This window comes from Telopea speciosissima, chromosome 4, assembly GCF_018873765.1.
Source record: "Telopea speciosissima isolate NSW1024214 ecotype Mountain lineage chromosome 4, Tspe_v1, whole genome shotgun sequence".
NCBI lineage: Eukaryota > Viridiplantae > Streptophyta > Magnoliopsida > Proteales > Proteaceae > Telopea > Telopea speciosissima.
Window position 1 is genome coordinate 24,421,923 of NC_057919.1, and position 13,637 is coordinate 24,435,559.

A 13,637-nucleotide genomic window follows, 5' to 3' on the forward strand; every position below is an offset into this window, starting at 1 on the left:
AACTTTTATCTGTTGACGTATAAAGGAATCCCCACACGAATGGCATGCAGATCCTTTTCCCTAAAAAAAAAAAAGCTTGGTTTTCATCTGGTTTTTTTTTTTTTTAATTTATTTATTTTTTATTATTTTTTTTACTTTTTTTATTTTTTGGGCTCGATCATCAATTCAATCCAGCTTTTTAAACCATGGCCATGCCCACCCTGACGCTCACCTAGATAGGCATGTCCAGCCCAAAAGGCATTCACAAAAGTTTGTGAAAAAGTGAATCCTTAAAACACCTAATATTATTTGAGTTAAGAAGGGAAGAACCCTTGCCCTTGATTTCAGACCATAATAGATACAATACGATCGGACATGGAATTGGAATTAGAAAAATCATTGCAAGAGAGGGAACGTTATGAATCTCTAACCAAATCACACGTTCAACATAATATGTATTAAAGTAGGGCTTATATCTTTAAGTGTCATCAAACTCAAATGTTTTATCCTCCCAATATTGTCATTTTTCGGGCGTCTTCACATTTTATAGCATATGATGGGCTATTGTTCTACTCAAGACCAAGCAATATGAAAATATGAGGGAGATGGCTATACATGAACTAAACATTGGGCTAGGCTTCACAAGGGTACTTTTTAACTCAAGAAACTGGTGTACATGACAACATACCCTGAAGAAACCTACCCGGGCTGCCTATGTCCAGTTGTATTTTGTATGCATGTATTGCTTCTCTCTCTGTCTATATATATATATGCTCCTGTGCCAAAGCGGGGCCAATGGAAACATGAGCACTAACATCATACGGGGATGGGATTTCTACCTTTCCATGGGGGTGTGACGGTCATTTCGTGTCCACCTATGACTAGGCACAAGGGCCACACGACCAGGTAGTGTTCTTTTCCCTATATATGTCTACGGCAAGAGATCACTGTCTGATCGTGTGGTCCCTGCGCCAACATGGGGCCTACGAGAGTGTGCAGCATCAACATGATGAGATCTTTTATTTCATAGAGTGGACAGTAATTTCACACGCTCCTATGTCTGGGTACAGGCTTCACGTGGCTAGGCAACGTTAAAAGTTGAGAAATTACATCAGTCAAACTTCAAAAAGATTTGAGGGATTAGTATATAGAGTACCTGTCAGTAAAGACCATTTCTCATAATTAGAAGTACGAAACAAGATCTCCATTACATCAAACATTGTGCCATTCTCATACAGTGGCAAGGCTTACCTGAAAATAAATTACAATTCATAGAACACTTGAATCCAACAACAAATTTAGAAAATGAGAACTTCACCCTTTCTTATAATTGTCCATATACACCAATTGCCAAATATAGATACCATCCTTGCCAGCTTGCCATTACGTAATTCTGATGCACAGAGGATTTCCTCATAGAAGGTACAGCTGCCCAAATAATCAAAGATTACACTACAGAAGCTGGGCTCTATTTCCCCAACCCAAAATGTCCAAAAACCAAAAAGAAATCATTGCTGAAAAAATAAACACTACAATGGTACTTTAAGTATTATCTCAACTAGAAAAAGATGATTAGAAATTCCAATGGTTTCTGAGTATGATGCAAAAGTATTATATCTAAGTAACTTTAGAAAAAAGGAACAGGAAAAATGCAATGAAAAGTAAGTATAACAAAATATATTTTGATAGTTCAAATCCCAAAAGCTTTGGTCCCCTTCCTCCTGAGTTATGGATGTCAGGGTGTTTGTTTTCTCTTTAGGTTTATGTCAAAGATTGGTTACGAAAACAAAAACAGGGACAAAAATCTTGTTCCCAACTCTTCCTTCAGGGAAAGGAAATGAAGCAGCTTCTTAATATCCTTTTGCTCTTCTCACTTGGACCAAAACCAATTAAACTGAGGATTGATCTCGTTTTTTGCGGCAACAAACCAGTTTTGGTTGTTACAAACAGCAACAATTCCATGGCAGCCAGATAGATGTGAACAACAGATTCATCAGTAGTCACCTTCGCAAGAATAAAAACCATAGCTACCAGCAACAGCCATATGATGACTCCATGGTGGTCTCTCCAATAACTTCACTGTTAGAAATAGACCGATCATTCCTCAACAATTGAAACTTTATGACCACCTTCCTGGGATTTTTCTTATGAGGGTTTTGACCTCTCCTTTGCAGGTGCATTTATCCCTCTAATAGTGTCTCTGAGGACGCCTTCTTTTTGGTTTAAGGTCAACAACAATGACTGAGATGTTGTCTGAACTGTTTCTCTTGTAAGCAACATTTGTTAGATGATCTGCAACATATTGTGCTGGTGGTGATGAACTCCCATCAGCCATTGTGGATCTACGTCGCCGTCTGAACAGTTGACGAGCTACCTCTCCAACCTCATCATTGGTCATCACATCCCAAAGACCATCACTTGCCACTATCAAACAGTCATCTTCTTCACTCCTTGTTGTGAAAGTTACTTCAGGCACTGGGATGATCCATGGCCTCATATACCTATCCCCTGGATCATAACCAAAACCTAGTGAGCCAATTAAGTAAAGTATAACAAGTGCACTGAAGTAATGATTAGACTAAAATGCCACCAATTGTTGGAGGAGGTCAGTTGTTTTTGGAATCTAATCCTTCAACAATCAGATGAATTTAACTAATGTGCTCCCATCAGACCTATGCTACCGTGCCAATCAATAAAAGACAACCAAATAAGTCGCAAAGCAATACTTGAACAAAATATTCAGATTGGACATTCCTTTAATGCTATGTCCATCACTTACAAGAGTATTCCAGGAGGTAAACTTATATGACCCAGAAACAATTTTAAAGCCAATGTTACTTCAAAGAAGAGCAGAGCAAGGATTACCTTCAGCAAAAGGACCATCAACAAAAGAAAAACTCATACTATACGACAACATCCTCATTCTAGGATTTTGAGTGAAAACTAAACATCCTCACAATCTAAACCCCGTCACCAAAAGTTTCACCAAATTTGTGCATGGTTCTATGAAATATGTGTGGTTGCCACCAATATGATCTGTCATTTTTTTTTCAGATGACAACAATGTCTCATGACAGAGATGGCTGGGTTTATTTACCAAATACTAATGCAAAAGGATTCACTTATCCTCATCCTAAAATTTCTATATATTAAAATTTTCGTATCAATTTCATACACACATCCACACAAATTAACTCCATTTTCCGCTTCTCTTTGTTGAGATTTATATCTGCATTGCTCCATATATGGAGGTGAGTCATTATATAATCATGGGGAAGGACGACAATACAACATGCTTCCATTGAAATTCCAACATTTCTTTTTCTCTTTAGAGTAGCACCATTTTCATAATAGAGACATCGGTAAGTTGATTCATATTTTCCCTCTTTATTGGGATCACATTGCTCATTCATAGATATACGTGATTTGATAATTAATCATGCCAAAGATTACTCCCAAACAAAATTAGGTGGAAGCATGTTAAGAGGAAACTGCAGTAATGACTAGAACGGACCACATTTGATGAATAAGAGGTGTCATACTGTAACCAAAGAGGGGAAAAAAAACTGCTGAATCCAATTCTTAAGGTTAACAGAAAGCCATAGTTACTTTCTTTTGGTCAGGAAAACTCAAATCAAACCCCTCAATGTCAAGGGATATAAAAAACTCGTCTCACAGCAGATTTACAAAATCTTCATTATTGCAAACACTGATTCACTTCTCTTTTACAAGAAATAAAGAAGACAAGACACAACATCCATTTCCCATAATCGACAAATAACCTCAAGAGAGGTCCTTGAACAAAAGGAAGTATTCGACAATAGTACGACCTCTAGGTTATCCTTTTCAGATGTCTAATATTGAAAATGTTTGTGTCAGAACTGAACTGTGGTGTAACAAATTTATAGGGCTCACTTTGATTCTAGATTATAACCAAAATACTATGGCAACTTAAGACAAAGATAAGTCGTGATGCTTCAACCAGATCTTAGATATCGTTGATAGTGGTCAATTAGAAATCTCAAGCTCACCAACAGCTTCTGATAACAGATTAACACAAGTGATGTTTGACAAAATATCACATGTGGCAGTTAGCATAAACACTTAACAGGAGGGAATAAAATATAACTGCCTTCCGCAATAATTGTGCAATGAACCTACAGCGCCAGTATTCATTAATTTTCAAGTATCTGATGACTTTCCAAGCTTACTTTTAGTTCCCACAGGTAGTTTGAGTTTTGGCAGAAAACAATGTTAAGAGCATATTAGGAGCTAAAGTTCAAAATAGGACGTAAAATGAAAATGCCCACCACTAGAAGCATGCAAAAAAGGATTAGTCCTTGTGGCATAAAATTTTTAAGAAGTACAACAATTTAAAAAGTTCAGAAAAAGCACAATTTTTTTTCTAAGCTATGGAACAAGTTCTTATGGGAAAGCAAAAGTTCTCATAGTCATAGCCATATTGATAAAGTAATAGTACCTTTCAAAGGCCACAGGAAAATGTAGAAGGAACCATAGCCAGGCGGCTGAGGTTGCTTTGTGAGAAATAAAAGAAGCACGAACAGAACAGGGTGTGAAGAGGAAAAAGAATGATATGAAATGTAATGTTTAGTGTTGAAGGATAGAATAGACATACAAAATGTCTTTTCTATTAAAAATTACTCATTCATGTTAACTGAAAGAAGACAATAGATTGTATAAGCATCATGGAACAGAAATAAAAAAGACAAATAATAAGCAGGGAGAATAATACATTTAACAGAAAATCAAAATCAAGTATTTTATCACAATAATGTGCCCAAGAAAACACATCCTTTTTCAAAACCATCCTATGCATGCAAGGTACAAAAGAGAAAAACAACCTCCACGATACAATTCATCTAAACAACAGAAAAAAAAGACCAATGAATAAGAGACACGTGAATTTGAAAAGAGAAAACATTATAAACTATGTTTCTAATTACCAGCAATTCATTCTATGCATTATAACAAAATGTGCATAGTTAAGAGTATATGTACAGAAAACTCATTGAGAAAAGATAACAGATGAGTGGCTAGCTCAGCTTTCCTATACCACCAACAAGTTCTCCATTTCAGCCTCTGTTATCTGCACATGGCAAAGGACACAACTTAGGTGCCACAATGGATTCCACTTCCCGGATTCTCATTGGCTTACATGATATGCTGGACACAGGTACAGATAATTTAAAGTGTCCGGGAACATAGATTTCAACCCATTCTCCTATAATTTTCTCTTGTCCCTAATTTATCTCCCCCACAAAGAAAACACCCAAAACATGAACTTTTCAATTTTGTTTGTAGACCATTTAGTAATTAATGCAAGGCTAGATAGGAACTATCCAATCCCAGTTACGATCACAGGCACAACTCAAGTACAGGTGCTGGTTCAGACTTGTAACAGTATATAAACTCAATCCAAAGGTAAATAAACAAGGTCGGTGAAATATGGAAGGGTTTCAGAATTACAAAGTAGGATCCAAAATAGAAATAACAGTTTATAACCAGATCCAGCCTTTGGATAAGACACAAACTAATATCGAAGAAGCCTGAGATGGGCAATACTGCCTCAAATTTTGGACTGAAACTGATGGCCTGATCAGAAGATATCAGGACTTGGGAGTTTGCTGCAATTGGACACCAACAGAATAGGGCCGCAGGGTAGGAGTTTGCACATTCATGGACTAGCTTCTGTGACACTCGATGGGGGTAGACTTCTAGGGATCTCCCAGTAATAACAGTGATGGAAAACAGTGCCTTGATTCTTCCCAGGGAGCGGGTTTATTGCAGAGCAATGAATTAGAAACAAAAATAGATAGTAAGGAGGAGGAGGGGTATCAAGTAGAAGACTGGGGGTTGGGGATAGAATGGATCTCTCAGCCCTGGTCTTTCACCAGTTAGACTCTCTCAGTCTCTCAGCCTCTCTCAGGACAATCAATTTGCAAAGAAGCAAGTTTTCATTCAACTAAAAATTATGCGTAGGCCTCTAAGGGCATTACATTATAAAGACTCAACGATTGAGCCCAAAATAGAAACAATAAAAACAGGAAGTGCTGGCTACTAAATAGCATACAACCAAAATAGAAACTTCCTATAAAATCTAGCCGCCATACATCAAAAAAGAAACTCCTATTTTAGAGAACAAAACAAAAATAGTAAGAGACTGAAATTAGAAGCTACCTAAGATTCTATTGTAATGAAATAAAATATACTTTCTAAAACTGAAAATACAAACTAAACTTTGGCAGCATTAGGATAGAATCTTCCTCCACTTGATATCTCCAATGGACCCACAAGATCTTCTAAAATCATTCCCAAACAAGGCAAATATTGGATTTGACGGAATGGACTGAGGCCTCAAAAAACCAAATTACATTCAGGAAAGAGCACCTGCCTCTTTTTTTTTTTCTTTCGGGGTGGGGGTTGGGGGGGGGGGAGGGGGAGTTTACAAAGGTTGTTAAAACAACACTGGAAACAAATTATGTTTCCTTTGGCTACTGAACACAATCATTTCACCAGAATCAGTTTCGAAAGTTCCAAAATAGCATTACGACTCTGTCTATTCGACAGGGTGTGTTAGTTATTAATATTTAATTAGATAGTATCATTTGATATTACAATTAGTAGACGTGCCTTCAGCTGTTTTGAAATTTAATGCATTACTATTTACTCATTTCCTAATCGATAATAATAAAGTTTCCCACTCTCATTTTAAATTTTCATCAGGTTCTTTTTTGTATCTTCTTATTATGACATGTGTTCCATTCCACTATTTAGTTGTTGTTTATGATGCATTCTCAGCCAACCCTTTTCCACTTGTTTTAACCACATTTCTTTATCCTTCCAAATGCTTCTGCTACTGTTTTCCTTCCACTTCTTTTAACATTTCCCATTTGCTACCAGAGCATTTCTCATTCACTCCTTGAACCTAACAATATGTTAGGACCTCGCTTCTCCTTAAAACAACCTGAGGAATGGTTTCTGTCTCCTAAAATAGCTTCCTACTTTCAATTCACATATGTAGTTGCAACACTGAGGTCACCAAACTACTTGTGTCCCAAGAGTTAAAACTAAAAGCAAAAACGATTTCCTGTGCAGCTGTCCTACATTTATTGGACTGCAATTGGCACATTAATTTATTCTAACATGGCCTGACTTACACCACAGGGTATCTCATACAACCACAAGATTGCCACAGTTCAGTGAGGTAATTGAAAGACCCTGAAAGTAACCACTACTCTACAGATTAATCACATCTCTTTTAGTATATAACCATGCATGATGATGTTGGTAAGTCAGTACATCCAAGGATAAATTTGGTTGACATAATTAAACATAGCAATGTTTTATCAGTTTCAGAAAAGGATGGCCAAAGAAAAGTTGGGGATTGAGGGAAAAGAAAAACCTATCGATCGGGACATGGCAAGAACACCAAAAATCCTTGCACCATTCCAGTTTATTACTCTTCCACCCCCTCCTTCAATTCTCACAAGTTCATCTTCTCTGTCTGGCTGTAAAAACATCAGGAAGAAGCAGCAACAGCAGCTCCATTGAGAATTGTTAACAAAATGGAAAATAACAATACAATGAATGAGAAATATCAGCATATTCGCATGGAAGTTGACATGCATTCATTTATCCTAATTGATAACCACAAAAGAATAGCTGAGGCCCTCGACAATCGACATTTCAATTAAACAATAGTATATCATGCAAGTTATTAAGTGATAAACAAAGACAGTTATTAAATCTTGGCAATTTGCAGATCAATGAAGAAAATGAGAAGAACGAAAGAAAGATAGGGATAGACTGACCTTGTGATCCACAGTTAAAGGGATTGTTTGAGTCCCTCGACAAAGCACTGCCCTTGAGTCGCCGCAGTTGGATGTAATGATTTGACACCCTGATACAGCCACCACAACAGCAGTTGAGCCAACCATTTCTGGTGCTATTGACTCTGCCACAACCTCATTGTCAGCCCTCTCAAACCCAGTAGAGAATGCCACTTCCCACCTCCTACGCCAACAATCACCACTTACTACCCTCCCCCACTCCTCTGCCACAACCTCATGGATCCGTTCAGCACAAAATTTAGCCACCTTCAAAATATGGGGAAATAAATATAAATGATTCCTGCAACTGGTTGAGTTGTTGACATGTACCACAGTTTAACCCAACTCCGTTCCATAGTTATAGGAGATGTGTTCTACTCGTACCGTGAGTTCTACACGCTGACTATAAATAAAAGTCTCTATTTCTACCAAGGAAAAACTAGCTGTGTTTTCCTTTCATTCAAGTTATTCCTTTCTGATATAGACAAATGTTAATGTATCTGAAATCATAAACCCCGTCTGATTGGTGGAGAGCATTCACTAATACCAGGCCATTTTAGTATTATACTTCTTATCTCTAAACATTTGTTTCCACTTTCCAACATATGACACGTGGCATCAAATGATGAATCTGAATCAGATGAATCTCACACTTAACAAGTCAACCATAGGGATTTGACGTAATCAGGTTCACTCAAAATCAATGGCTAAGATCGAACAAATACTTCTCTCTGCCTTCCTCATAACACACTCTAGTGGTTTAACGTGGCCGGCTATGTAGTTCGTAGAATGAGGCCCAGGCATTTTCTCTCCATATTTTATTTCTGTATATATTTGGTAAAAGGTTTTACAATAATTTGGGTACTGACAGCAAAGACGCGTTGCAACTCGCAACAGTTCCTGCTGTCGTCCTTCCTTATTGTTAGGTAAACAGGCAATGGACCCAGGATTATTATTCTATTCAATTCCATATTGCTTGGCAGTGCGACAGTGTTAATGTGGATGTCTGACACATGACAGTTCAAATATGTAACGGTCTGAATTCAACATAGTGAGAGAGCAGGTGTTGAACATCCACACTAGCACTGCTGAACTATAAAGAATTGGAGAGGATAATTTTTCATGGGCCCATGCCCCATCACTGATTACGACGCCGCAATCCATATAGTCCACATACCTGGCAGAGGCGTAAGTTGGGATTCAACTTTTAAGACCCCTATTCATTTGATGGGCCCTTCATATTTCCTCTTTATTAATGAAGAAATTAAAATCTCCTTCCGGGTCGCAGTTGAGATTCACCATTTCGGTCATTCTTAGGTTGACATTGGACAGTTGTACTCTGATCGATCAATTGGAGTACGAAATAATCGTTCTTTTACACAATTGTGTGATATGGATCCTATAAAACAATCGGTAACACCAGAGAAAAAGAACCCACGATTCTAGTTTTGTGGGATCTTTGAACCTCAAAGCCGTCTCTTAAGTAGTTCTTTCTTTGGTGACGTGATGTCTGGCTCTATGTTAGGTATTTAATAGATGGAAGAAAAAAATCTTCTGCAATGTCTTAATCTTGCGATGTTTTGCAACTCAGATTTGAGAATTCGACACGTGGAAGATGCAACATCCAATGATGTTGATCTCATAAAAAAAAAGATTGGATCAATCAAGCGCATCGGAGGATGAAGCATCTTCCATGTGTCGAGTTTTTAGGCCCAAATTGTAAGGCACCGCAAGAAGAAGGAATTGCAAAGGATTTTAATCTTTGATCGATATGCCAACCATTGATGAAACACGTTAAATCAAATTTTTTAAATTATCTTATACTAAGCTAATCCAATCTAACGCTCATATACTAACAAAAAAATTTGTATTATGTATGCTAAAAAGTAAAATTATTCCTATTGGATGAAGATGGCAATCGTGGTATATTGATTACACATAACAAGACCGGGTATGAATAACAACATTTGTGGTGGTCTAGGAGTTGAAGGGTTAAACACACAAATTGCTGTTTGGAAAGTCTTCAGAGTCTTCTAACCTTATGACAAAGAAGTCCAGCTTCTGTATAAAAAGTAGGTGGGACCAACTAGAGCTGTCGGTTTGGAATAATCGCCACCAACCTTATAATAATAGAGGAGCCAATGGAAAGCCTCGCATTGGAATAATCAGCGAAAGGCCGAAGCTTGACACGTATATCCTCCGGCTAAGTAATGTATATGCCTTACATCACGTCATTACGGCATGAGGCTTACGTGTTCAAATATCGAAGATTTAAAAAATAAAAAAAAAAAAAAAAAAAGTGTAGAAAACAAAGTCTTCTTTGATTATTAGGTTTTGGATTGTTTCTTTCAACACCATACTCTGTTCGAAACGTGTCCTTCCTTGCCGGAAAAGTTTCGGAATAAAATATCCATTTCCAAGTTCCAACCTACTATTATAAGTAATGGACAGAATAGAAATTGACAACCACGTGTTAATGTGATAGCGGATTTTGAATGTCAGATTGGAATCTATAGATCACATCCTATCCAAGATTCTAATCGGACGTTGTTTGCCAAGTTGGTTATTTCAGTTTCTAAATTAAAATAGGGAAAAAGAAGAGAAAAAAAAATACCTGGGAGCCACCGTGACCGTCGTAGACACCGAAGAAATGGACGGGAGAGATTTCGCCGGGAATTCGAGAACCAGGCGCCGTACAACCGCCTACATGATCACAAGAACTGGACATAAAGCCAGGGATGATGGCGACAGCGTCCTCCATCTCTCGCCGTCGACCAGTGATGGAAGTGAACCCCCACGTCACTCCTTTGTTATTCCTCCCCACGCACTTCTGCCTCCCATCCTTACCTACATCGCCAGCCGAGGGTGTAGGTGACAGTAGTAGGTTCGGCACCATCACCGCGCCTTCAACAACGGAAGCCGAAATCTCACCGGAACTACCGCTACTGCTGCCGGAGATGTCAGTGGAGCTGGTACTGTCTTCGCCGGTGAAAAGAGAAGATACGCCGGAGTCAGTTGATGTCAGATCCGATTCACGCTGATATTCGTCTGCTCTGAAGAGATCTTCGTCATCCACAGAATCCATCGTTGTTGTGTCGAAACCCTCACATTTAGAATAGAAATCAGAGAAACAAAGCAGAGAATGGGGAAAGGAACGGAAAGGAAAGAAAAGAAGAGAAAGGGGGTGGAGAGGTGATAACGAGATAAAAAGGAAAGAGAAGGAGACACGTGTGAGGAAGTAATCAATAGAATGGATGACACACGCATTCGGATTCCAACCCTGAAGGCTGCATTTTGGCAAATGAGGAAACTGAGAATAGAACGTTTCGGAAACTCCATCAACGCCACGTGTGTGGGGTCCACTCAATAAATCTGACGGATGATAGGGGGGCACGAAGGACCACTGCCAACCTGAACCTATAGAGTCAGTAGGCTTCGACTTTTTGTTCATCGTTAGAGTCGTTGAACTTTCCTATAAGTCTGAACCTGCCAAGTGCGAGAAAGGATTCAAGGTTGGCACGACAACTTGGTGGGGACCACAAACCTATGACTGTGTACCTACACAATCAATTCAAATCAGTGTAGTTTTTTATACTTTTTTTTTTTAATTATTAAATTAACGTGGAAACGTGGCAATTTTGTGTAGGTCTGGTATTTAACTTTTTGCCAGGTGCCACCAACATCGGAAAAGCACGATAGGAGTAAGTCCAATCAGGGATTTAAAAGAAATCTCTCGGGAGTCGGGATACATAATCAAAATTCCTTGGACTCGATGCTGATATGTCGATCAACAGAACGTGTTCTCTAACTGGAATCAGATCCTCTTACCATAAAATTATGTGTTATCGTTCTGCCATCTAAGTTAGAAGCGATACGTGGATTTATACTAATCTAACTATTATTATTAAAAATTTAAATTTTACCTAAATATCTGATTTATTTAGATCAAATCAAAATCAATTGGTACCAACAGACCAAGATCAATCGGACCATTAGATTCAAACCAAAACAAAACAAAACCCTAAAATGCGACGTTTGCCCAAGTCATTACTTCTTCCTCTTGTCCCTAAGTCGTCTTCTTCCTCTCGTCTTGGTCCTCTCCTTCTGAAACTTGTCTTCTGAAACTCTCTAATCATGGTTGTGGATCCATTTGAGGCGAGATAATTTGTGTTATACCCGTACCCCGGGATATAATTAAATATCATTTCTTCTCGTGACGTGTAGATACCGCTGCCATGTATGCTGGTGACCTGTTCTCCATGATGGTCAAACCTAGCTACAAAATCGTTGACCACAAAGACGGGTTTGCCCGTGGAGGAAAGATTCCTCAACCGCCTGGGGAAAGTTCGTGGACGGCGACTTCGCCGACTACCCTCCAAGTACCCACCGAAGCGAGGAGTTCAGGAGAGAGCATCCCGGACCGTCACCTCACTGGATATTTCGTTCGTGATGAGCTTAGCGTTGCCGTGGCGAAGTTTCGGGTCATGGGTAATAAACCATGACAGGGGGAAAAGTAAGTTCTAGCCTCAAGACTTATTAATTATTCTTCCCTTGGTAACCTCGAAATGCGGGTCCGGGCTTGAACCGCTCGAGCTATTTCATGAGAGAAGGGAATAATTTAAGTTCGGGTCCCGCGTACCTTTAGGAAGTACATTGGGGACTTAAACCCATCTAAGAATGGGCTTTTCCCTAATTGAGGTTGTGGGCAGGCCCATATAACCTATTGACCCAATGATGGGTTATTCCATCCATTTACCCACATAGGACTAATGGGTTGACCCATTAGGCCTCATGACCCATTTGACTAAGGGTACCCATAGACCCATTTGTTATAAATGAGTCCATGAGGGAGAGAGAGAACATCACTTCTTCTTCAACATCCTCTTCTACCCTAAATCGTGGAGGAGAGAAAGAGGAGAGAAAGAGGAGAGGAAGAGAAAGAGGAAGGAGAGAGAGGCTTGGAGAAAGGTGGAGACCCCATCTCTTGGGCCGAAATCGTGGAGCTTTCATCTTGGGGGTAGGTAAGCTTCTTCCTTCTTCTATTTTGGGTTTCAAAAAGGGGTTGGGTAATGGGAGAGATTGACCTAGATCTCTCTTGGAACCTAGGGAGTAGATGGAGCTTTAAAGCCAAGCTATGGTGGAGTTGGTTCACTCCATTATGAGCTCTAATGTGAGGGTTCTCATTGCCTTTTGAGAGATTTAAGGTTGGACCCTAATGAGCTTAGGATGGAGTTTTCTAGAAGTCCTTGTGCTTAAAACCACTTGAAATGGGGTCCTTGGAGGGGAATCCTTTGGATTTTTGGACCTGAAGGTGTGAGGGTTACATGTGGGTTCGGACCGCAAGAAACCACCCCGAAATTACCTTCCCGAGATGGATCTCGTGAAGGTCGGATTTACACTCGGATTCGCTTTTCGAAACCACATCCGCATCCGACCTTGGCAAAAATTGTCCCGAGCCCCTGTGAAGCTCGGATTTACACTCGGATTCAGTTTTTTCAAACCACATCCGCATCCGACCTTGACTAAAACTGTCCCGAACCCCGGTTTCCTAGGATTTACATGTGGTTGCAGAATTTGGGCATGAAACCACTCCCGCAACCACTTCGTCTCGAAACCTTATACTTAAGTGTTTATGGGAGACCTTTTGGGATCCGTTCCTTCGCTCGTTTAACCTTATTCCACTCTTTGTATAGGTTAAAATATTCACTTTTGTGGCTTATTGCTTGATCGAGGCGACAAGCGATAATCGTGGTGCTTGGCGTATACGTGTGAGTGGGTTTGGTTGTTTGGGCTTGTTATTACTATTGC

At 39.3% G+C, this 13,637-nt stretch overlaps 1 protein-coding gene across 1 annotated transcript; it reads right to left on the reverse strand.

The window, feature by feature from the left end:
- Positions 1-1,833: 1,833 nt before the first annotated feature.
- On the reverse strand, positions 1,834-10,920 carry LOC122660331 (protein phosphatase 2C 56-like). Its single transcript, XM_043855587.1, has 4 exons — positions 10,444-10,920; positions 7,812-8,096; positions 7,403-7,508; positions 1,834-2,487 (listed from the first exon to the last, which is right to left on the reverse strand). Exons 1-4 carry the CDS (start codon positions 10,912-10,914, stop codon positions 2,168-2,170), a joined length of 1,182 nt encoding a protein of 393 aa, XP_043711522.1. The 5' UTR covers positions 10,915-10,920; the 3' UTR covers positions 1,834-2,167.
- Positions 10,921-13,637: the final 2,717 nt, after the last annotated feature.

What these genes read in the sequence shown, in the direction of transcription:
- LOC122660331 (XM_043855587.1), bottom strand. Translation starts at nt 10,914, where the DNA reads ATGGATTCTGTGGATGACGAAGATCTCTTCAGAGCAGACGAATATCAG. An exon ending in ACGGTCACGGTGGCTCCCAG is followed by an intron (nt 8,097 to 10,443) that starts GTATTTTTTTTT and finishes CATATTTTGAAG; the next exon opens with GTGGCTAAATTTTGTGCTGA. An exon ending in CTTTAACTGTGGATCACAAG is followed by an intron (nt 7,509 to 7,811) that starts GTCAGTCTATCC and finishes ATGTTTTTACAG; the next exon opens with CCAGACAGAGAAGATGAACT.